This window comes from Scyliorhinus canicula, chromosome 23, assembly GCF_902713615.1.
Source record: "Scyliorhinus canicula chromosome 23, sScyCan1.1, whole genome shotgun sequence".
In the NCBI taxonomy this organism is placed as follows: Eukaryota; Metazoa; Chordata; class Chondrichthyes; order Carcharhiniformes; family Scyliorhinidae; genus Scyliorhinus; species Scyliorhinus canicula.
The window spans coordinates 20,743,050-20,768,448 of NC_052168.1; the positions used below are offsets into that span (position 1 = coordinate 20,743,050).

The 25,399-nt window shown below is 46.9% G+C and overlaps 1 protein-coding gene across 1 annotated transcript in view; it reads right to left on the reverse strand.

Moving 5' to 3' along the window:
- The window catches only part of LOC119956633 (protein shisa-9-like), a 209,042-nt gene extending 194,731 nt beyond the window's left edge, over positions 1-14,311 (reverse strand). The window contains exon 1 of the mRNA XM_038783973.1: positions 13,416-14,311. Within this exon, the coding sequence (XP_038639901.1) occupies positions 13,416-13,951 (536 nt within the window). The 5' untranslated portion in view covers positions 13,952-14,311. The remainder of the gene's footprint in view (positions 1-13,415) is intronic.
- Between the last annotated feature and the right edge of the window lie 11,088 nt (positions 14,312-25,399).

Here is a 25,399-nt window from a genome sequence, read left to right on the forward strand (position 1 = left end):
TAATCAGACCAGTTACATTTTCCTCCAAATCATTTATATAGACTACGAACAGCAAAGGTCCTCGCACTGATCCCTGTGGAACACCACTAGTCACAGCCCTCCAATTAGACAAGCACCCTTCCATTGCTACTCTCTGCCTTCTATGACCTAGCCAGTTCTGTATCCACCTTGCCAGCTCACCCCTGATCCCGTGTGACTTCACCTTTTGTACCAGTCTACCATGAGGGACCTTGTCAAAGGCCTTACTGAAGTCCTTACAGACAACATCCACTGCCCTACCTGCATCAATCACCTTTGTGACCTCTTCGAAAAACTCGATCAAGTTAGTGAGACACGACATTCCCTTAACAAAACAATGCTGCCTCTCACTAATACGTCCATTTGCTTCCAAATGGGAGTAGATCCTGTCTCGAAGAATTTTCTGCAGTAATTTCCCTACCACTGACGTAAGGCTCACCGGCCTGTAGTTCCCTAGATTATCCTTGCTACACTTCTTAAACAAAGGAACAACATTGGCTATTCTCCAGTCCTCCGGGACATCACCTGAAGATGGTGAGGATCCAAAGATTTCTGTCAAGGCCTCAGCAATTTCCTCTCTAGCCTACTTCAGTATTCTGGGGTAGATCCCATGCGGCTCTGGGGACTTATCTACCTGAATATTTTTCAAGACGGCCAACACCTCATCTTTTTGGATCTCAATGTGACCCAGGCTATCTCGAAAGTTTTAGTTTAGACGGGCAACATGGTTGGCACAGGCTGGGAGGGCCGAAGGACCTGTTCCTGTGCATTACTTTTTTTGTTCTTTGTTTTTTTTTGAACATTCTCGAAGGGAAGGGGAGCCGGTGCATGATAACCATCCTGACTGGGCAATATATTGGCCGTTCCTTCACCATCGCTGGGTCAAAATCCTGGAACTCCCTCCCTAACAGCACTGTGGGTGTAGCTACACTGCACGGACTGCAGCGGGTTCAAGAAGGCAGCTCACCCCCACCTTCTGAAGGGCAACTACGGATGGGCCCTGACACCCACAAGCATGAATTTAAAAAACCCACATGGCTGTGGGTCTGGAGTCACACGTAGGCCAGACCGGGTAAGGACGGTAGATTCCCCTACCTGAAGGAAAGAGGCCAGGTGGTGGAGAATAAGCGATGATAGTTTCACCATCACCAACACTGAGACAATTAATTAATTGAATTTAATTCCACCAGTTGCCGTGGTGGCAATTCATAAGAACTGGAGCAGGAGTCGGCCATCTAGCCCCTCGAGCCTGCTCCGCCATTCAATGAGATCATGGCTGATCTTTTGTGGACTCAGCTCCACTTTCCGGCCCGAACACCATAACCCTTAATCCCTTTTTTCTTCAAAAAACTATCTATCTTTACCTTAAAAACATGTAATGAAGGAGCCTCTACTGCTTCACTGGGCAAGGAATTCCACAGATTCACAACCCTTTGGGTGAAGAAGTTCTTCCTAAACTCAGTCCTAAATCTACTTCCCCTTATTTTGAGGCTATGCCCCTAGTTCTGGGGGAACACGGTAGCATGGTGGTTAGCATAAATGCTTCACAGCTCCAGGGTCCCAGGTTCGATTCCCGGCTGGGTCACTGTCTGTGCGGAGTTTGCACGTCCTCCCCGTGTGTGCGTGGGTTTCCTCCGGGTGCTCCGGTTTCCTCCCACAGTCCAAAGATGTGCGGGTTAGGTGGATTGGCCATGCTAAATTGCCCGTAGTGTCCTAAAAAGTAAGGTTAAGGGGGGGGTAGTTGGGTTACGGGTATAGGATTGATACGTGGGTTTGAGTAGGGTGATCATTGCTCGGCACAACATCGAGGGCCGAAGGGCCTGTTCTGTGCTGTACTGTTCTATGTTCTATGTTCTATGTTCTGCTTTCACCCACCAGTGGAAACAATCTGCCCGCATCTATCCTATCTATTCCCTTCATAATTTTATATGTTTCTATAAGATCCCCTCTCATCCTTCCAAATTCCAACGAGTACAGTCCCAGGATATTCAACCTCTCCTCGTAATCCAACCCCTTAAACTCTGAGATTAACCTAGTGAATCTCCTCTGCACACCCTCCAGTGCCAGTGCGTCCTTTCTCAGGTAAGGAGACCAAAACTGAACACAATACTCCAGGTGTGGCCTCACTAACACCTTATACAATTGCAAGATAACCTCCCTAGTCTTAAACTCCATCCCTCTAGCAATGAAGGACAAAATTCCATTTGCCTTCTTAATCACCTGTTGCACTTGTAAACCAACCTTCTGTGACTCATGCACGAGCACACCCAAGTCTCTCTGAACAGCGGCATGCTTTAATATTTTATCGTTTAAATAATAATCCCGTTTGCTGTTATTCCTACCAAAATGGATAACCTCACATTTGTCAACAATATATTCCATCTGCCAGACCCAAGCCCATTCACTTAACCTATCCAAATCCCTCTGCAGACTTCCAGTATCCTCTGCACTTGTTGCTTTACCACTCACCTTAGTGTCATCTGCAAACTTCGACACATTGCCCTTGGTCCCCAACTCCAAATCATCTATGTAAATTGTGGGCCCAACACGGATCCCGGAGGGACAACACTAGCTACTGATCTCCAACCAGAGAAACACCCATTAATCCCCACTCTTTGCTTTCTATTAATTAACCAATCCTCTATCCATGCTACTACTTTACTCTTAATGCCATGCATCTTTATCTAATGCACCAACCTTTTGTGTGGCACCTTGTAAAAGGCTTTCTGAAAATCCAGATATACCACATCCATTGGCTCCCCATTATCTACTGCACTGGTAATGTCCTCAAAAAATTCCACTAAATTAGTTAGGCACGACCTGCCCTTTATGAACCCATGCTGCGTCTGCCCAATGGGACAATTTCCATCCAGATGCCTCGCTTTTTCTTCATTGATGATAGATTCCAGCATCTTCCCTACTACCGACGTTAAGCTCACTGGCCTATAATTTTCTGCTCTCGGCCTACCGCCTTTTTTAAGCAGAGGTGTCACGTTTGCCAATTTAAAACTGCCGGGACCACCCCAGAGTCTAGTGAATTTTGGTAAATTATCACTAGTGCATTTGCAATTTCCCTAGCCATCTCCTTTAGCAATCTGGGATGCATTCCATCAGGGCCAGGAGACTTGTCTACCTTTAGCCCCATTAGCTTGCCCATCACTCCCTCCTTAGTGATAACAATCCTCTCAAGGTCCTCACCTGTCATAGCCTCATTTCTATCAGTCGCTGGCATGTTATTTGTGTCTTCCACTGTGAAGACCGACCCAATAAACCTGTTCAGTTCCTCAGCCATTTCCTCATCTCCTATTATTAAATCTCCCTTCTCATCCTCTAAAGGACCAATATTTACCTGAGCCACCCTTTTTGTTTTATATATTTGTCAAAACTTTTACTATCTGTTTTTATATTCTGAGCAAGTTTACTCTCATAATCTATCTTACTCTTCTTTATATCATTTTTAGTAGTTTTCTGTTGCCCCCTAAAGATTTTCCAGTCCTCTAATCTCCCCGCAATCTTTGCCACTTTATATGCTTTTTCCTTCAATTTGATACTCTCCCTTATTTCCTTAGACATCCATGGTCGATTTTACCTCTTTCTACCGTCCTTCCTTTGCTGAGTACTGTGAAAAATCGCTTGGAAGGTTCTCCACTGTTCCTCAACTGTTTCACCATAAAGTCTTTGCTCCCAGTCTACCTTAGCTCTTCTCTCATCCCATTGTAATCACCCTCCATCTGTATTTTAAATTCCACCATATTGTGGTCACTCCTTCCGAGAGGATCGCTAACTATCAGATCATTCATCAATCCTGTCTCATTACACAGGACAAGATCTAGGACCGCTTGTTCCCTCGTAGGTTCCATTACATACTGTTCTAGGAAACTATCGCAGATACATTCTATTAACTCCTCTTCAAGGCTGCCTTGACCGATCTGATTAAACCAATCGACATGTAGATTAAAATTCCCCATGATAACTACTGTACCATTTCCACATGCATCAGTTATTTCTTTGTTTATTGCCTGCCCCACCAAAATGTTACTATTTGGTGGCCGATAGACTACTCCTATCAGTGACTTTTTCGCCTTACTATTCCTGATTTCCACCAAAATGGATTCAACCTTATCCTCCATAGCACCGATGTCATCCCTTACTATTGCCCGGATGTCATCCTGAAGTAACAGAGCTACACCACCTCCCTTACCATCCACTCTGTCCTTCCGAATAGTTTGATACCCTCGGATATTTAACATATTTAACAATGCATATTGTCATGAGCGTCCTTGAACCATGTTTCAATCATAGCCACTCAATCATAGTCATTCACGATGATACGCGCCATCAACTCATTTACCTTATTCCGACTACAAACATTCAGGTAAAGTACACTTACGTTGGCTTTTATACCTCTGTTTTGAATCGTAACACCTCGATCAGTAACCTCGCCTAAGTTATATTTCCTCTGAACTTTTCTCCTAATTTTCCTTGTCGTTGAACCCATATCTTCTTGTAACAACCTGCTGCATCGCTTACCATTTATGTTTTGACTTCCCGTTTTATTCCTTTTAGTATTACTGGGCCTATTCAGTGAGCTCCCTTCAATCACTGTACCTTATACTGTCGCCCTTTTTGATTTTTGACTATGGCTCCTCTGCCTTACACTTTCCCCCTTACTGCCTTTTGTTTCTGTCCCTATTTTACTACCTTCCGACTTCCTGCATTGGTTCCCATCCCTCTGCCACATTAGTTTAAACCCTCCCCAACAGCTCTAGCAAACACCCCATAGGACATCGATTCCAGTCCTGCCCAGGTGCAGACCGTCCAGTTTGTACTGGTCCCACCTCCCCCAGAACTGGTTCCAATGCCCCAGGAATTTGAATCCCTCCCTCTTGCACCATCTCTCGAGCCACGCATTCATCCTATCTATTCTGACATTCCTACTCTGACTAGCTCGTGGCACAGGTACCAATCCTGAGATTACTACGTTTGAAGTCCTACGTTTTAGTTTAACTCCTAACTCCCTGAATTCAGCTTGTAGGACCTCGTCCCGTTTTTTACCTATACCGTTGGTGCCTATGTGCACCACGACAGCTGGCTGTTCACCCTCACCCCCAGAATGTCCTGCAGCCGCTCCGAGACATCCCATTGCGCCGGAATTCTCCCAAAGGAATGACCAAGGCCAGGATTCTCCATCCCAGAGTCAAAGTGCTCCCCTGGTGGAGAATTAGGACTGTGTTCCGCTGGGGCTGGGAGCAATGCCGAGGTGCTGTTCTCATAACTTGACGATGCAGAAATATGCACAGCAGAGAACAGAGAACATGCCGGGTTGCTGGCATTTATTGGTGTCTGCCGGTCAATTTGCATGGGTGCCCCAACCCCAGTGTTCAGAGACAGGCCCACCTCCTCCCAATAACACTCTCACCCAGCACCCCCCACCCCCCCGCCTTTCACTCTCCACTCCTGGCATTGCTAACGGTGCATTGTCTCCTGGTGCGATGGTAGTGACACCCTAGCCTGTTGCGCTGAACCCTGAATGGGGGTCAAGGGGGTTAGCCCATTGCTCAAGTTCCCCTTTGCCGCTGCCAGCTTCTGGCCACCAAAGCATCTAAGTGCTGTCCCTTCCCCTTTTCTAACCACAGAAAGCACTTAGGGTTGCTGAAGTGGTCAGCAGCTGTCAACAAAAACAAGCTTCGTTATGAACATTGCAGTTGGAGCCAATGGAGGGTACCTCAGATACATTCAAGCGTGAAGATCAATAAAGATAAATAAAAAATCCCCCAGCATGCTGTGTTTAACCATTAAGCTGTCAATCAAAGGTTAGATAAAGTTACTGCACTGAGAAATTGAATGAATGCTTCGCATTTCCAAGGATCTTAGTGAATTGCAAGATTTTTCAATTGTTGAGGATTTCGAAAGACTCAGACACTTCAACAAGCAGTTGTTTTAAAAGCAGAGGTGTGACGGAACAGACGTGCGGAAAGGGAAACTCTCCCTGGGCTGGATCTTCAATGAACTGTCTGATCTGCTCATCAGCTGTCAGACAGCAGTTCAGAGTGAGGAGGCCACTTTGGAGTTTAAACAGGTCCGACCTTGAACAGGAGGCTTCCTGAGGTCACCATGCCAACAGCGGTCTTCAGGTTTCCCAGGGCTGGAAGGGACAATCCAGGCACAGTACCCCCATCCCGGGAGAGGATCCTGGGGTCAATCCTTTCTCCACAGGCTGAGACCAGCCAATGCCCCAGGTCCCGGGGGGGACCCCTCCGTCTGCAGCCAGGCAGTGGCAGGGGGCACGTGAGCCATGGGCTGATCCCCTTAACCCACCTCGGGGTCTGGAACGCCGGGACAGCTCGCCAATAATTCCAGGAAAGTTTGCCCAGTGGAGTTCCCGCTGTCGGAGCAGAACTGATCCCATTGTGGGGCCAATGCGGGACTCTCCGCCCAGTCGGGATTCCCAATCTTAGCACTGGGAAACGGAGAATCCCGACCATTCCAGCCAGGAAAACTGTGAAGCGCACCGGCTACTCCGGCACGATTGTCATTGAAATTCTCCCACACCTACGGAGCCGAGGTGAAACTGGGTGAAAATGGTGACATTAGGGCAGCACGGTAGCATGGTGGTTAGCATAAATGCTTCACAGCTCCAGGGTCCCAGGTTCGATTCCCGGCTGGGTCACTGTCTGTGCGGAGTCTGCACGTCCTCCCCGTGTGTGCGTGGGTTTCCTCCGGGTGCTCTGGTTTCCTCCCACAGTCCAAAGATGTGCGGGTTAGGTGGATTGGCCATGCTAAATTGCCCGTAGTGTCCTAAAAAGTAAGGTTAAGGGGGAGCGTTGTTGGGTTACGGGTATAGGGTGGATACGTGGGTTTGAGTAGGGTGATCATGGCTCGGCACAACATCGAGGGCCGAAGGGCCTGTTCTGTGCTGTACTGTTCTATGTTCTATGTTCTATGTGGATGCCGAAGACACCACCTGACAGGGAAAGGGCTGCCCTGATCTCAAAGTGACAGAGTAGGCCACTCCCACAGGGATTGCTGGCATCACGGCGTTCCCAAAGGCCCTTTCAGAGAATCATAGAATTTACAGTGCAGAAGGAGGCCATTCGGCCCATCAAGTCTGCACCGGCCCTTGGAAAGAGCACCCTACTTAAACCCAAGCCTCCAACCTATCCCCGTAACCCAGTAACCCCCCACATAATTTCTTTGGACACTAAGGGTAATTTAGCATGGCCAAACCTGCACGTCTTTGGACTTTCACACCCCTTCTAGCCGACATCAGGCCTCTCCCACTGTCATTGATACCAGCCGCCCCCTGGCCCCACTTCATGCTTCTCATTCAGAGAAACGCAGGGCCTGAGACAACCTGTGGTTAGGTGAGGACACTATATAAATGTGAGTTCCTTCTGTCCTTTCATAAAATGGCGTTACGGTACGGCCAGACGCTTCCCGCCACATTGAACGTGGGCCGATGTGCGCCAAGCCGTGAATGATTAATGCAGCTTCAATAATAATTCAATAAGTCACAATTTTTTTTTTTTTTTTTTTTTTTTTTTTTTTTTTTTTTTGTTTTTTTTTTGTTTTTTTTTTTTTTTTTTGTTTTTTTTTTTTTTTGTTTTTTTTTTGTTTTTTTTTTTTTTTTTTTTTTTTTTTTTTTTTTTTTTTTTTTTTTGCACTGAGTGCTGAGCTTGTGGCATTTGAGTGCTACAGTGAGAGTTTGGTGACTGAGGGAGTATAAGGGTTATTTAAAGTCTAGTATTTCTTTTATTTAGTTAATTAACTTAAAAGTTGCTGTTTGGTCTATAAGAAGGTGAATTTTGAATCAGCTTTAAACAAGGTTCTACTTGGACTTACTTGCAGCTGGAGCTTGTTAATTAGTTAATTGCATTAGGCCAGTTTTAGAAGCTAGAGTCACAGTATAAATAGGGGCTAGATACAGTGCAGACTTTGTTTGCACTGAGTGCTGAGCTTGTGGCATTTGAGTGCTACAGTGAGAGTTTGGTGACTGAGGGAGTATAAGGGTTATTTAAAGTCTAGTATTTCTTTTATTTAGTTAATTAACTTAAAAGTTGCTGTTTGGTCTATAAGAAGGTGAATTTGAATCAGCTTTAAACAAGGTTCTACTTGGACTTACTTGCAGCTGGAGCTTGTTAATTAGTTAATTGCATTAGGCCAGTTTTTAGAAGCTAGAGTCACAGTATAAATAGGGGCTAGATACAGTGCAGACTTTGTTTGCACTGAGTGCTGAGCTTGTGGCATTTGAGTGCTACAGTGAGAGTTTGGTGACTGAGGGAGTATAAGGGTTATTTAAAGTCTAGTATTTCTTTTATTTAGTTAATTAACTTAAAAGTTGCTGTTTGGTCTATAAGAAGGTGAATTTTGAATCAGCTTTAAACAAGGTTCTACTTGGACTTACTTGCAGCTGGAGCTTGTTAATTAGTTAATTGCATTAGGCCAGTTTTTAGAAGCTAGAGTCACAGTATAAATAGGGGCTAGATACAGTGCAGACTTTGTTTGCACTGAGTGCTGAGCTTGTGGCATTTGAGTGCTACAGTGAGAGTTTGGTGACTGAGGGAGTATAAGGGTTATTTAAAGTCTAGTATTTCTTTTATTTAGTTAATTAACTTAAAAGTTGCTGTTTGGTCTATAAGAAGGTGAATTTTGAATCAGCTTTAAACAAGGTTCTACTTGGACTTACTTGCAGCTGGAGCTTGTTAATTAGTTAATTGCATTAGGCCAGTTTTTAGAAGCTAGAGTCACAGTATAAATAGGGGCTAGATACAGTGCAGACTTTGTTTGCACTGAGTGCTGAGCTTGTGGCATTTGAGTGCTACAGTGAGAGTTTGGTGACTGAGGGAGTTAGGTGAGGAGGGAGTAAGGTACTCCTTTCATTTAATTTCCTATATTTATCAAAGAGCGTGAAGGGAACCAGGAGTTTAGAGTACAGCTGACTGGGAGCAGAGTCGGAGGGCGGAGGTCCAGTTGGTCCACAGGGCAGCTAATTCTGTAAAGTAAGAGGGGATGGAGGCTAGGGCAGTTGCATGCTCCTCCTGTAGGATGTGGGTGGTGAGGGATACCACTGGTGTCCCCGCTGACTATACCTGCGGGAAGTGCACCCAACTCCAGCTCCTCAGAGACCGTGTTAAGGTACTGGAGCTGGAGCTGGATGAACTTCGGATCATCCGGGAGGCAGAGGGGGTCATAGAGAAGAGTTACAGGGAGGTAGCCACACCAAAGGTACTGGACAAGAGTAGCTGGGTTACAGTCAGGGGAAAGAAAACTAACAGGCAGACAGTGCAGGGATCCCTCGTGGCCATTCCCCTTCAAAACAAGTATACCGTTTTGGATGCTGTTGGAGGGGATGACCTACCGGGGGAAGGCCCCAGCGGCCAGGTCTCTGGCACTGAGTCTGGCTCTGGGGCTCAGAAGGGAAGGGGGGAGCATAGAAAAGCAATAGTAATAGGAGATTCAATGGTTAGGGGAATAGATAGGAGATTCTGTGGTCGCGAGCGAGACTCCCGAAAGGTATGTTGCCTCCCGGGTGCCAGGGCCAGGGATGTCTCTGATCGTGTCTTCAGGATCCTGAAGGGGGAGGGTGAGCAGCCAGAAGTCGTGGTGCACATTGGTACCAACGATGTAGGTAGGAAAAAGGGTGTGGAGGTAATAAACAAGTTTAGGGAGTTAGGCTGGAAGTTAAGGGCCAGGACAGACAGAGTTGTCATCTCTGGTTTGTTGCCGGTGCCACGTGATAGCGAGGCTAGGAATAGGGAGAGAGTGCAGTTGAACACGTGGCTGCAGGAATGGTGTAGGAGGGAGGGCTTCAGGTATTTGGATAATTGGAGCGCATTCTGGGGAAGGTGGGACCTGTACAAGCAGGACGGGTTGCATCTGAACCAGAGGGGCACCAATATCCTGGGGGGGAGGTTTTCTAGTACTCTTCGGGAGGGTTTAAACTAATTTGGCAGGGGAATGGGAACCGGATCTGTAGTCCAGCAACTAAGGTAGACGATAGTCAGGACGCCAAAGCACGTAGTGATGCAGTGGGGAAGGTAACAATGACAAAGGAGAGTACTTGCAGGCAAGGAGATGGGTTGAAGTGTGTATACTTTAATGCAAGAAGCATCAGGAATAAGGTGGGTGAACTTAATGCATGGATCGGTACTTGGGACTACGATGTGGTGGCCATCACGGAAACTTGGATAGAAGAAGGGCAGAAATGGTTGTTGGAGGTCCCTGGTTATAGATGTTTCAACAAGATTAGGGAGGATGGTAAAAGAGGTGGGGGGGTGGCATTGTTAATTAGAGATAGTATAACAGCTGCAGAAAGGCAGTTCGAGGGGGATCTGCCTACTGAGGTAATATGGGTTGAAGTTAGAAATAGGAAAGGAGCAGTCACCTTGTTGGGAGTGTTCTATAGGCCCCCCAATAGCAGCAGAGATGTGGAGGAACAGATTGGGAAACAGATTCTGGAAAGGTGCAGAAGTCACAGGGTAGTAGTCATGGGCGACTTCAACTTCCCAAACATTGAGTGGAAACTCTTTAGATCAAATAGTTTGGATGGGGTAGTGTTTGTGCAGTGTGTCCAGGAAGCTTTTCTAACACAGTATGTAGATTGTCCGACCAGAGGGGAGGCCATATTGGATTTAGTACTTGGTAATGAACCAGGGCAGGTGATAGATTTGTTAGTGGGGGAGCATTTTGGAGGTAGTGACCACAATTCTGTGACTTTCACTTTAGTAATGGAGAGGGATAGGTGCGAGCAACAGGGCAAGGTTTATAATTGGGGGAAGGGTAAATACAATGCTGTCAGACAAGAATTGAAGTGCAGAAGTTGGGAACATAGGCTGTCAGGGAAGGACACAAGTGAAATGTGGAACTTGTTCAAGGATCAGGTACTGCGTGTCTTTGATATGTATGTCCCTGTCAGGCAGGGAAGAGATGGTCGAGTGAGGGAACCATGGTTGACAAGAGAGGTTGAATGTCTTGTTAAGAGGAAGAAGGAGACTTATGTAAGGCTGAAGAAACAAGGTTCAGACAGGGCGCTGGAGGGATACAAGATAGCCAGGAGGGAACTGAAGAAAGGGATTAGGAGAGCTAAGAGAGGGCATGAAAAATCTTTGGCGGGTAGGATCAAGGAAAACCCCAAGGCCTTTTACACATACGTGAGAAATATGAGAATGACTAGAGTGAGAGTAGGTCCGATTAAGGACAGTAGCGGGAGATTGTGTATTGAGTCTGAAGAGATAGGAGAGGTCTTGAACAAGTATTTTTCTTCAGTATTTACAAATGAGAGGGGCCATATTGTTGGAGAGGACAGCGTGAAGCAGACTGATAAGCTTGAGGAGATACTTGTCAGGAAGGAAGATGTGTTGCGCGTTTTGAAAAACTTGAGGATAGACAAGTCCCCCGGGCCTGACGGGATATATCCAAGGATTCTATGGGAAGCAAGAAATGAAATTGCAGAGCCGTTGGCAATGATCTTTTCGTCCTCGCTGTCAACAGGTGTGGTACCAGAGGATTGGAGAGTGGCGAATGTCGTGCCCCTGTTCAAAAAAGGGAATAGGGATAACCCTGGGAATTACAGGCCAGTTAGTCTTACTTCGGTGGTAGGCAAAGTAATGGAAAGGGTACTGAGGGATAGGATTTCTGAGCATCTGGAAAGGCATTGCTTGATTAGGGATAGTCAGCACGGATTTGTGAGGGGTAGGTCTTGCCTTACAAGTCTTATTGAATTCTTTGAGGAGGTGACCAAGCATGTGGATGAAGGTAAAGCAGTGGATGTAGTGTACATGGATTTTAGTAAGGCATTTGATAAGGTTCCCCATGGTAGGCTTATGCAGAAAGTAAGGAGGCATGGGATAGTGGGAAATTTGGCCAGTTGGATAACAAACTGGCTAACCGATAGAAGACAGAGAGTTGTGGTGGATGGCAAATATTCAGCCTGGAGCCCAGTTATCAGTGGCGTACCGCAGGGATCAGTTCTGGGTCCTCTGCTGTTTGTGATTTTCATTAACGACTTGGATGAGGGAGTGGAAGGGTGGGTCAGTAAATTTGCAGATGATACGAAGATTGGTGGAGTTGTGGATAGTGAGGAGGGCTGTTGTCGGCTTCAAAGAGACATAGATAGAATGCAGAGCTGGGCTGAGAAGTGGCAGATGGAGTTTAACCCTGACAAGTGTGAGGTTGTCCATTTTGGAAGGACAAATCTGAATGCGGAATACAGGGTTAATGGTAGGGTTCTTGGCAATGTGGAGGAGCAGAGAGATCTTGGGGTCTATGTTCATTGTTCTTTGAAAGTTGCCACTCAAGTGGATAGAGCTGTGAAGAAGGCCTATGGTGTGCTAGCGTTCATTAGCAGAGGGATTGAATTTAAGAGCCGTGAGGTGATGATGCAGCTGTACAAAACCTTGGTCAGGCCACATTTGGAGTACTGTGTGCAGTTCTGGTCACCTCATTTTAGGAAGGATGTGGAAGCTTTGGAAAAGGTGCAGAGGAGATTTACCAGGATGTTGCCTGGAATGGAGAGTAGGTCATACGAGGAAAGATTGAGGGTGCTGGGCCTTTTCTCATTGGAACAGAGAAGGATGAGGGGCGACTTGATAGAGGTTTATAAGATGATCAGGGGAATAGATAGAGTAGATAGTCAGAGACTTTTTCCCCGGGTGGAACACACCATTACAAGGGGACATAAATTTAAGATAAATGGTGGAAGATATAGAGGGGATGTCAGAGGTAGGTTCTTTACCCAGAGAGTAGTGGGGGCATGGAATGCACTGCCTGTGGTAGTAGTTGAGTCGGAAAATTTATGGACCTTCAAACGGCTATTGGATAGGTACTTGGATTAGGGTAGAATAAGGGAGTGTAGGTTAACTTCTTAAGGGCAGCACGGTAGCATTGTGGATAGCACAATTGCTTCACAGCTCCAGGGTCCCAAGTTCGATTTCGACTTGGGTCACTGTCTGTGTGGAGTCTGCACATCCTCCCCGTGGCTGCGTGGGTTTCCTCCGGGTACTCCGGTTTCCTCCCACAGTCCAAAGATGTGCAGGTTGGGTGGATTGGCCATGACAAATTGTCCAAAATTCTATGATTAACCTAGGACAAAAGTTCGGCGCAACATCGTGGGCCGAAGGGCCTGTTCTGTGCTGTATTTCTCTATCTCTATCTATCTATCCCTGGGCCTCAGGCTGTCACTCAGGTCCAGTTGAAAACGCAAATCTCGTCTAACTGTTGAAAAGCTCAGATTGGTGAACAGGAAACGAGAAGCAACTTTGTCAGGTGCTCATCCATGTACAGCGACGGCTGCTTCTCTCTCCTGTTGCTCTCCTGAACCCTTCGCTAAAGTTTATTTTCACTTGTCAGGAATTTAAAAATAACTTTCCGTTAAAAAGATAAATAGGGCGCAGCCTTACCTGGACATGTTCATCTCGGTTTGAGGCCTTCGGGCCTTCTCCAAACCCAGTTTGGTGAAGATCCCAACCAGAACCATAATGGCTACCACCCCACAGATAATGTAGACAATCATGTTGGTTTGGTCCTTTTCTGGGTCTTCGATGGTGTCTTCTACTTTCACCGGGGGCTTTCCAGTGTTTGCCCAGTTTGGTGTGTCATAGTTGGTACAGGTGCTCTGGTCCAGGAGGTCATGCTTAAACTCACAACAGAACCGGTATCCACAGGTGCCACAGCAGTACAGGTAGGTGCCCGCGTTGCAGTTAAACGGGGGGTCCCACTGCCCCATCACATCATAGTAGCCACGACACCTGTCTGAGTTCAGAGGGGTCGTCATTGACCACGGTGAGTCCTCCGAAGGGGATAGTTTGGTGCCATTGTCGGATTGCACGGCACCACCTTCCAACTTCTGCACCTTGTCACTGTGCGCCCGAGCCCAGATCAACACCTGCCCCGTCAGGAAGTAACCCCACAGGCCAACCATTAAGTGGAACTCCATTCGGACCTGTATCCAAATCCGGGAGGTCAATCAAACCTCAGGGCATCGACGCGATGGAAACGTTTGAAGGCTTTTGGCCAATCGGAGAGACACTTTTTGAAGGTTCGTGCTGAATGTGTTCGGCCAAGCTTGGAAGGCGAGGGCAGAGTCAGCGACATACAGCTCCGAAAAACAGTCGGACACTTAAACCCAGCAGCCTTTGAGTCTGTTTTCTCGAGACGTGCGTGTGTGAGGACCCTTGGACATGAGCCAGTAATCCAGATCTGTCGTTGCCATGAGCTTGAGGGAGAGGCAGTAAAATCACATCATTGGCCGAACCCAGCAGGAGTCAGGACAGAGATCTGTAACAATTCACCGTCATATTCAATAAACACAATGCCATTAACACAGCATTACTCATGACAAACAGCACTCCAGCTTTATCTCCCGCACCCATGATCCATTATTCTGTTAAAAGCTATTCCTGTCATACAATCAGATTTATATTTTTCATGTGTTTATTGTGTTCTACACTTTCAATCTCTCCTGTCTCCTCTCCTTATTAACTGTTATCCTTCAGGGTGAATGCCCCTGGCGGACATCCCCCCCACCCCCCCCCCCCCCCCCCGTCATTTCCTCCTCGGTTACAGTCAGTGAGCACACATGAAAACACATAGAATGGTCAGAAACAGGCCATTTGGTCCATCTGGTCCATGCTAGCCCACACATGCCTCCTCCCACTCCTTTTCATCTCACCCTGTCAGAATATCCTTCTGTTTCCCCCAAATGCATCTTTTCTATTGGAACAGAGATTCTCGTCAGTACAGAAGGAGGCCATTCTGCCCATTGAGTCTACACCGATCCTCTGAAAGAGCACCCAACCAAGGCCCAGCCCCCTGCCCTCTCCACGAAGCCCCAGCTAACCTGCACATCCCTGGTCACTAAGGGAAATTTTTCATGGCCAATCCACGTAATCTGCACATCTTTGTGGGAGGAAACCAGAGCACCCGGAGGAAGCCCACGCAGACACGGGGAGAACGTGCAAACTCCGCACAAACAGTGACCCAGCAGGGAATCGAACCTGGGACCCTGGCACTGTGAAGCCACAGTGCTATCCACTGTGCTACCGTGCTTACCATAGTTTTCCATTGGATTTATTAGTTGCCCTGTACTCATGCCCCTGGCTATTCCCCCCCCCCCCCCATCCCCCCGCACTCAGTACTGTGACCTGCCAGTGGGATAAAGATGGACTTCAGGAGGATATAGACAGGTTGGTGGAATGGGCAAAGACATTGAGGCGCCCTCAATTACGACGCGAGAGCGAGGTCGGTAATCAAAAGACTTTAATCTACAGAGAACTGAACAGCATCCGAGAGAAGTGTGCTCACCACATGGAGCCTTATCATATATACCATTTCCTGGGGGCGTAGCCAGAGGCGGAGTCCCCCAGGGTTCCAAGCCTCTTAAAGGGGCAAGGTATTAAAGGTCAGGTACCGCTTACGGCAGTTATTAATACCGCTCATCACATACATAGAACATAGAACATTACAGTGCAGTACAGGCCCTTTGGCCCTCGATGTTGCGCCGTTCTGTGAAACCCCTCTGAAGCCCATCTACACTATTCCCTTATCGTCCATATGCCTATCCAATGACCATTTGAATGCGTTTAGTGTTGGCGAGTTCACTACTGTTGCAGGCAGGGCATTCCACGCCCTTACTACTCTCTGAGTAAAGAACCTACCTCTGACATCTGTCCTATATCTATCTCCTCAATTTAAAGCCAAGTCCCCTCGTGCTGGACATCACCATCCGAGGAAAAAGGCTCTCACTCTCCACCCTATCTAATCCTCTGATCATCTTGTATGCCTCAATTAAGTCACCTCTTAACCTTCTTCTCTCTAATGAAAACAGCCTCAAGTCCTTCAGCCTTTCCTCATAAGATCATGAGAAATGTTATTGCAGTGAAAGAAGAAATGTTTTCAGAAGAATCAGGAGCGACACAATAAAACACACGGCACAGTCGAAAGGTCCAGGAGCAAAGGGGCCTGGGGGGGTAAATGTGTGCACATCGCTAAAGGTGACAAATCAGTTTGAAAGGAAAGCTTGCTTCAAAAAGCAGACACAGGATCCTGGCTTCACAAATGGACGCAGACAATAACAAGTAAAGCACAGCGGACCCTGAGAGAACACTGGTTCATACAGTCATCGAGGTCGACAGCACAGAAATGGCCCTTCGGCCCATCTCGTTTGCATGGGTCAAAAACAACCACCTAACCATTCTAATCCCATCTTCCAGCACTTGTCCCACAGCCGTGTCTGCCCTAGGATCGCAAGTGCACATCTAAATATTTCTGAAATGTTATGAGGGTCTCTGCCTCCACCACCCTTTCAGGCAGCGAGTTCCAGACTCCCACCACCCTCTGGGTTAAAAGGTTTTCCTCACATCCCCTCGAAGTTGGAGACAGAACTGGTTCGATCATAGAAGGCAGAGAGTAGCAGTGGAAGGGAGTGCTTCTAATTGGAGGGCTGTGACTAGTGGTGTTCCGCAGGGATCAGTGCTGTTCGTAGTATATATAAATGATTTGGAGGAAAATGTAACTGGTCTGATTAGTAAGTTTGCAGACGACACAAAGGTAGGTGGAAGTGCTGATAGCGATGAGGACTGTCAGAGGATACAGCAGGATTTAGATCATTTGGAGACTTGGGCGGAGAGATGGCAGATGGAGTTTAATCCGGACAAATGTGAGGTGATGCATTCTGGAAGGTCTGATATAGATTGGAAATACACAGTAAATGTCAGAACCCTTAAGAGTATTGACAGGCAGCAGGATCTAGGTGTACAAGTCCACAGGTGACTGAAATGGGCAACTCAGGTGGAGAAGGTAGTCAAAAAGGCATACGGCCAGAGCATTGAGTATAAGAATTGGCAAGTCATGTTGCAGCTGCATAGAACCTTAGTTAGGCCACACTTGGGAGTATAGTGTTCAATTCTGGTCTCCACACTACCAGAAGGATGTGGAGGCTTTAGAGCGGGTGCAGAAGAGATTTACCAGGATGTTGCCTGGTATGGAGGGTATTAGCTATGAGGAGCGGTTGGATAAACTCGGATTGTTCTCACTGGAACGACGGAGGTTGTGGGGCGACCTGATCGAAGTTTGCTGAATTGTGAGGGGCATAGACAGAGTGGATAGTTAGAAGCTTTTTCCCAGAGTGTAAGAATCAATTACCAGGGGGCATAGGTTTAAGGTGCGAGGGGCAAGGTTTAGAGGAGATGTACGAGGTAAGTTTTTTACACAGAGGGTAGTGGGTGCCTGGAACTCGCTGCTGGAGGAGGTGGTGGAAGCAGGGATGATAGTGACATTTAAGGGACATCTTGACAAATACATGAATAGGATTGGAATAGAGGGATACGGACCCAGGAAGTGTAGAAGATTTTAGTTTAGATGGGCAGCATGGTCTGCACAGGCTTGGAGAGCCAAAGGGCCTGTTCCTGTGCTGTACTTTTCTTTGTTCTTTAAACCTCTCGTCCCTTACCTTAAATCTCAGCCCCCTGGTCATTGATCCGTCCACCAAGGGAAAAGTTTCTTCCTGTCTACTCGATCTATGCCTCTCATAATTTTATACACCTCACTCACGTTCCCCCCTCAGTCTCCTCTGCTCCAAGGAAAACAATCCCAGTCTATTCAATCTCTCTTCATCGCTAAAACTCTCCAGACAACATCCTGGTGAATCTCCTCTGCTCCCTTTCCAATGAAATGACATCCCTTCTATAATGTGGATTCCAGAACTGCCCACAATACTCTAGATGTGGCCTAACCAGTGTTTTATACAGTTACAGCCTAACCTCATAGAACATAGAACATAGAAGTACAGCACAGAACAGGCCCTTCGGCCCTCGATGTTGTGCCGAGCAATGATCACCCTACTCAAACCCACGTATCCACCCTATACCCGTAACCCAACAACCCCCCCCCCTCTTAACCTTACTTTTTAGGACACTATGGGCAATTTAGCATGGCCAATCCACCTAACCCGCACATCTTTGGACTGTGGGAGGAAACCGGAGCACTCGGAGGAAACCCATGCACACACGGGGAGGACGTGCAGACTCCGCACAGACAGTGACCCAGCCGGGAACTGAACCTGGGACCCTGGAGCTGTGAAGCATTTATGCTAACCACCATGCTACCGTGCTGCCCTCCTTCTCTTAAACTCTCTGCCTTCTTAACCACTGTACCCACCGGCTCTGCTACCTTCAGGGACCTGTGTACATGCACATCAAGGGCCCTCTGATCCTCGGTGCTTCCCAGGGTCCTGCCGTTTATCCTGTATTCCTTTGCCTTGTTTGTCCTGCCCAAGTGCATCACCTCACACTTATCCGGATTGAACTGCATTTGCCACTGATCAGCCCATCTGGCCAGCCCGTCCATATCCTCCTGTTATCGAAGGCCATCCTCCTCACTATTTACCACCCCACCAATTGTCAGCGCAAACTTACTGATCAATCCCCCAAAATCTAAATCATTTATATAAACCACAAACAGCAAGAGCCCCGACATAAACCCTGCATCCAGCCTCAACTGGACTATTTGGTCCAATTCTGTGCACCGCACTTTAGGGAGGATGGAACAGCATCAGAGATATTTCAGAAAAGATTCATGAGAATGGCAGGAGCTTCATTTTTGTGGATAAGATTGGAGAAGTTGGGTCTGTTCTCCATAAAGCAGGTGAAGGTAGAGAGGGGGATTCGATATCGCCGTCGAAAATCACGGGCGGCCTGGACAGAGTGGAGCGGGAGAGAGACTCGTCCCATTGGTGGAATGACCCAGAAACAGAAGCACAGAGCGGAGGCAAAAAGGTCAGAGGTGGCACAAACAAAATTGTTTGTACACAGAGAGTGGTTGGGATCTGGAGATGTTTGCAGATGACACTAAGATGAGTGGTAAAGCGAAAAGTGCAGAGGATACTGGAAGTCTGCAGAGGGATTTGGATAGGTTAAGTGAATGGGCTCGGGTCTGGCAGATGGAATACAATGTTGACAAATGTGAGGTTATCCATTTTGGTAGGAATAACAGCAAACGGGATCATTATTTAAACGATAAAATATTAAGGCATGCCGCTGTTCAGAGAGACTTGGGTGTGCTAGTGCATGAGTCACAGAAGGTTGGTTTACAAGTGCAACAGGTGATTAAGAAGGCAAATGGAATTTTGTCCTTCATTGCTAGAGGGATGGAGTTTAAGACTAGGGCAATTGTATAAGGTGTTAGTGCGGCCACACCTGGAGTATTGTGTTCAGTTTTGGTCTCCTTACTTGAGAAAGGACGTACTGGCGCTGGAGGGTGTGCAGAGGAGATTCACTAGGTTAATCCCAGAGCTGAAGGGGTTGGATTATGAGGAGAGGTTGAGTAGACTGGGACTGTACTCGGAATTTAGAAGGATGAGGGGGGATCTTATAGAAACATTTAAAATTATGAAGGGAATAGATAGGATAGATACGGGCAGGTTGTTTCCACTGGCGGGTGACAGCAGAACTAGGGGGCATAGCCTCAAAATAAGGGGAAATAGATTTAGGACTGAGTTTAGGAGGAACTTCTTCACCCAAAGGGTTGTGAATCTATGGAATTCCTTGCCCAGTGAAGCAGTTGAGGCTCCTTCATTACATGTTTTTAAGGTAAAGATAGATAGTTTTTTGAAGAATAAAGGGATTAAGGGTTATGGTGTTCGGGCCGGAAAGTGGAGCTGAGTCCACAAAAGATCAGCCATGATCTCATTGAATGGCGGAGCAGGCTCGAGGGGCCAGATGGCCTACTCCTGCTCCTAGTTCTTATGTTCTTATGTTCTTATGTGGAGGAGGAGGAAGGGTCAGTTGTGGCTCTCAAAGAGAATTGGATCATTGTCTCAACAGAAACCATTTGGGGGGGGGGGAAGGCAAATGGGACTAATGAAGCAGCAGTTTCCAGAAACCCCAGTACAGTCTTTAGGGGCCAATGGTACTGTAACCATTCATATTTCCATGATCAATTTTTAATTCATCTATAAACTTGGAGTTTTTTTAATATTCTCCCTGTTTTACAATTATAACAAAAAACATCCATTAGGCCCACCCCCCAGGCTTCGCTTTTCATGAAAGAATGTTTGCCAGTTTGTTCAGTCTTTCCTGGTAACAAGACGCTCTCAGTTCTGACATTATCCTTGTCAATCTTTGCCTGGATCTTCTCCCGAACCTTTGACTATTTGAAGAACGGATCACAGGCTCCTCTGAATAATGCAGGAAAGCGGATGGAGCGATCCTGAGGAAGAATTAGATTTGACTCTGATCTCCTCTGACCAGGGACTCCCTGCCTGTTCAATAGTTCAGCTGTTGCTCAGCTCAGCTGTGACAAGCTTTCAAACTGGTTCCGTCCAATGTGATATCACTAGAGCTGACGGGAGAGCTGACTGAATCTGTTTAGCCACAAGAGCAGCTTGCGTTTATTTAATAGATTTGTAGTCTAGTGCAGTACGATAAGCCATTCAGCCCATTGAGTCCGTGCTAGATCTGTCTAAACGCTTCATAATTTTAACAACTTCCATCCAATCCCCTCTTAGTCTTTTCTACTTTCTGGAAATCACCTTGAATGAAACACCATCATGACAGTGTCATTGTACTTTCATTTACACTGGGGCGGTTGATCAAAGACTTAGTCAAGGAATGAGGTTATTGTAGTGAATGTATTCACCTACGTATGAACTGTCTGGATATTGCGGTGACCTATGACCCGGAAATGATAATACAAATTCATGCCCTGGGAAGCTGACGGGGTGAATGCCAGTGTGCAGTGAAAATCAGAGATGGGCATGGGATGGTAATTGAAGCAACGCAGGGACCCCCGAGATCCCCCAGAGGGAGGCCAAAGAGCTTTGTGAGGGGTGGTGTGAGATATTCTTTATTACTTTCACAAGTAGGCTTACATTAACATTGCAATGGAGTTACTGTGAAAATCCCCTAGTCGCCACACTCCGGCGCCTGTTCGGTTACACAGAGGGAGAATTCAGAATGTCCAATTCACCTAACAGCACGTCTTTCGGGACTTGTGGGAGGAAACCGGAGCACCCGGAGGAAACTCACGCAGACACGGGGAGAACGTGCAGACTCCACACAGACAGTGACCCAAGTCGGGAATCAAACCCAGGTCCCTTGCTATGTGAAGCAACAGTGATAACCACTGTGCCAGTCGTGTCGCCCAAGTACGTTACATCTACTTCTATTCACTCTGCTCATTACATCATAGAACATAGAACAGTGCAGCACAGTACAGGCCCTTCAGCCCACGATGTTCTGCCGACCATTTATCCTAATCTAAGATCAACCTAACCTTCAATTTACTGCTGTCCATGTGCCTGTCCAAGAGTCGCTTAAATGTCCCTAATGACTCTGACTCCACCAACTCTGCTGGCAGTGCATTCCACACACCCACCACTCTCTGTGTAAAGAACCTGTCGTGTGAAGCACAGTAAAACAACACGGGCTGCAACTGGATGCAGCTTTATCTGAAACATACTTCGCACCTTGAAGTTAGTTCAGTTTGATTTATTGAACCTGTCACACGGTTAGCTCAATCCTCTGTGAGTTCGACTCTCTGCTAACCTAGTGTGATTAATCTGTCTGACTGAACCAGACTAGCTCTTAGCCACGTGCTGTAGGGGTTATATGACACGCACACCCTGACTCACTCTGTAGATGTCACCAGTGGAAAGAGGCAGAGTGAGTTCCTCGTGCCTTTTATAGTGGGGAAACCACCCCGTGTTCTGCCTGCTGATTGGTTATGTCCTGTTCTCTGTGTTCATTAGCTGCCTGTTTGTATCTCATTATGTGCATGTCTGCAGATCATGACAGAACCTACCCCTGACATCTCCCCAATACCTTCCTCTAATCACCTTAAAATTATGTCCCCTCATGACAGCCATTTCCACCCTGGGGGAATGTCTCTGGCTATCCACTCTATCCACTCTATCCAGCCTGTCATCACCTTGTACACCTCTATCAAGTCACCTCTCTGCCTTCTTCGCTCCAGTGAGAAAAGCCCTAGCTCCCTCAACCTTTCTTCATAAGACATGCCCTCCAGTGCAGGCAGCATCCTGGTAAATCTCCTCTGTACCCTCTCCAAAGCATCCACATCCTTCCTATAATGAGGCAACCAGAACTGGACACAATATTCCAAGTGTGGTCTAACTAGAGTTTTATAAAGCTGCAGCAAAACCTCGCGGCTCTTAAACTCAATCCCCCTGTTAATGAAAGCCAACACACCATACGCCTTCTTAACAACCCTATTAACCTGGGTGGCAACTTTGAGGGATCTATGTACATGGACCCCAAGATCCCTCTGTTCCTCCACACTTCCAAGAATCCTGTCTTTAAACCTGTAGTCCAGCTCTGTATCCTCAAAGGAAACTCTGGCAAGATTGTCAAACAGGAATTTCCTTTCTCAAAACCACACTGGCTCTGCTGGGCTGCATTGTGGTTGCCTCAATGTCCTGCACTGACCTCATTAGTAATGGATGCCAGCATTTCCCCAATGATAACTGTAAGACTAACCGGGTTATAGCTTCCTGCTTTCTGTCTCCCTACTTTCTGGAACAGAGGTGCTACATTTGTGGTTTTCCAATTTGCTGCCACCTTTCCAAAATCTCAGGAATGTTGGACGTTGAGATCCAGTGTATGCACGATCTCTGCAGTCTTCCCTGTCAGTATCTAAGCACGGCAGATCCTCAGGTAGACATTGCTCTCATTCATTTCCTTGTGTTTTTTTCTCTGGTGATGGCGATTGTTTGAGGTTCCTCCCTCTTGACTCAAAGACTTCTCCTGCACAGCAAGAGTCCATTCAGCCTGTCGTGCCTGTGGGATCATCAAGCACCAAACTATTCTAACCCCATTTCCCAGCGCTTGATCTGTAACTTTGTCAAGTACTCATCGAAATGCTGCTTAAATGTTGTGAGGATTCCTGCCTCCATCTTTCAGGCAGCGAGTTCCAGACTCCCACCACCCTCTGGGTGAATAGGTTTTCCCTCACATCCCCTCTAAACCTCCTTCCCCTCACCTTAAATCCATGCCCCCTGGTTATTGCCTCCTCTACTCAGGGGAAAAGTACCTTCCACCCTATCAATGTCCCTCATAATTTTATATACCTCAATCAGGACCCCCCCCTCAGTCCTCTCTGCCCCAGGGAAAACCACCACGGCCTAACCAGCCTCTCTCCACAGCTGTAACGCTCCATCCCAGCCATAGAACATAGAACATAGAACGATACAGCGCAGTACAGGCCCTTCGGCCCACGATGTTATACCGACATGGGAAGTCAAAACTAAAGGCCATCTAACCTACACTATGCCATTATCATCCATATGCTTATCCAATAAACTTTTAAATGCCCTCAATGTTGGCGAGTTCACTACTGTTGCAGGTAGGGCATTCCACGGCCTCACCACTCTTTGCGTAAAAAACCCACCTCTGACCTCTGTCCTATATCTATTACCCCTCAATTTAAGGCTATGTCCCCTCGTGCTAGCCACCTCCATCCGCGGGAGAAGGCTCTCACTGTCCACCCTATCTAACCCTCTGATCATTTTGTATGCCTCTATTAAGTCACCTCTTAACCTCCTTCTCTCTAACGAGAACAACCTCAAGTCCATCAGCCTTTCCTCATAAGATTTTACCTCCATACCATCCCTGGTGAATCTCCCCTGCACCCCCTCCAGTGCAATCACATCCTTTCCATAGTGTGGTGACCAGAACTGCACACAGTACTCCAGCTGGGACTGAATGAGCATTTTATCCAGCTCCATCACCACCTCCTTGCTCTAATATTCTGTACCTCGGCTAATAAACACAGGTATCCATTTGCCTTCTTAACCACCTACTCTATCTGTCCTGCTGTCTTCAGAGATCTATGAACACATTCTCAAGGTCCCTCTGGACACCTGAGCTTCCATACATCCCACGTATCCCCTTGTCTTGTTGGTCCTCCCATATTGCAACACCTCAAACTTTTCCCTCTTGGTTTTCTCGTGTTCTTGAGATGCTTCTTGTGCCTCCTACTGTGAAGACAGATGCAAAATAACAGTTCAAAGTCTGTCATTTCGTTATTTTCCTTTATTAATTCCCAATTCTCACCCTCTGAGGGCCTAATGCTCACTGGAGATGCTCTTCCCCTTTATATATTCTAATAGATGTTGTATTGCCTGTTTTTATATTTCTTGTTAATTTTCTTATTAATTTTGGGGCAGCACGGTAGCACAAGTGATTCACACTGTGGCTTCACAGCTCCAGGGTCCCAGGTTCGATTCCCCGCTGGGTCACTGTCTGTGTGGCGTTTGCACGTTCTCCCCGTGTCTGCGTGGGTTTCCTCCAGGTGCTCCGGTTTCCTCCCACAGCCCAAAGTTGGGCAGGTTAGGTGGATTGGCCATGCTAAATTGCCCTTAGTGATCAAAAAGGTTAGGAGGGGTTATTGAGTTTCAGGGATAGGGCTCAAGTGGGTCGGTGCAAACTCGATGGGCTGAATGGCCTCCTTCTGCACTGTATGTTTATAGGCCGATTAGCCTGACTTCAGTCATTGGTAAGATTTTAGAGTCTATTATTAAATATGAGATCACGAAGCACTTGGAAGTGCATGGAAAAATAGGACTGAGTCAGCACGGCTTTGTCAAAGGGAGGTTGTGTCTGACAAATCTGTTAGATTTCTTTGAGGAGGTAACAAGGAAGTTAGACAAAGGAGAACCAGGACGTGATTTATTTAGATTTCCAGAAGGCCTTTGACAAGGTGCCGCATAGGAGACTGTTAAATATGTTAAGAGCCCATGGTGTTCAGGGTAAGATCCTGGCATGGATAGAGGATTGGCTGACTGGCAGAAGGCAGAGAGTGGGGATAAAGGGGACTTTTTCAGGATGGCAGCCGGTGACTAGTGGTGTGCCTCAGGGGTCTGTGCTGGGACCACAACTTTTTACAATATACATTAATGATCTGGAAGAAGGAACTGAAGGCACTGTTGCTAAGTTTGCAGATGATACAAAGATCTGTAGAGGGACAGGTAGTATTGAGGAAGCAAGGGGGCTGCAGAAGGACTTGGACAAGGTAGGAGAGTGGGCAATGAAGTGGCAAATGGAAGACAATGTGGAAAAGTTTAGAAGGAGGAATCTAGGCATAGACTATTTTCTAAATGGGGAAATGCTTCGGAAAGCAGAAGCACAAAGGGACTTGGGAGTCCTTGTTCATGATTCTCTTAAGGTTAACGTGCAGGTTCAGTTGGCAGTTAAGAAGACAAATGCAATGTTAGCATTCATGTCAAGAGGGCTAGAATAGAAGACCAGGGATGTACTTCTGAGGCTGTATAAGGCTCTGGTCAGACCCCATTTGGAGTATTGTGAGCAGTTTTGGACCCTGTGTCTGAGGAACAAAGAGAACAAAGAACAAAGAAAATTACAGTACAGGAACA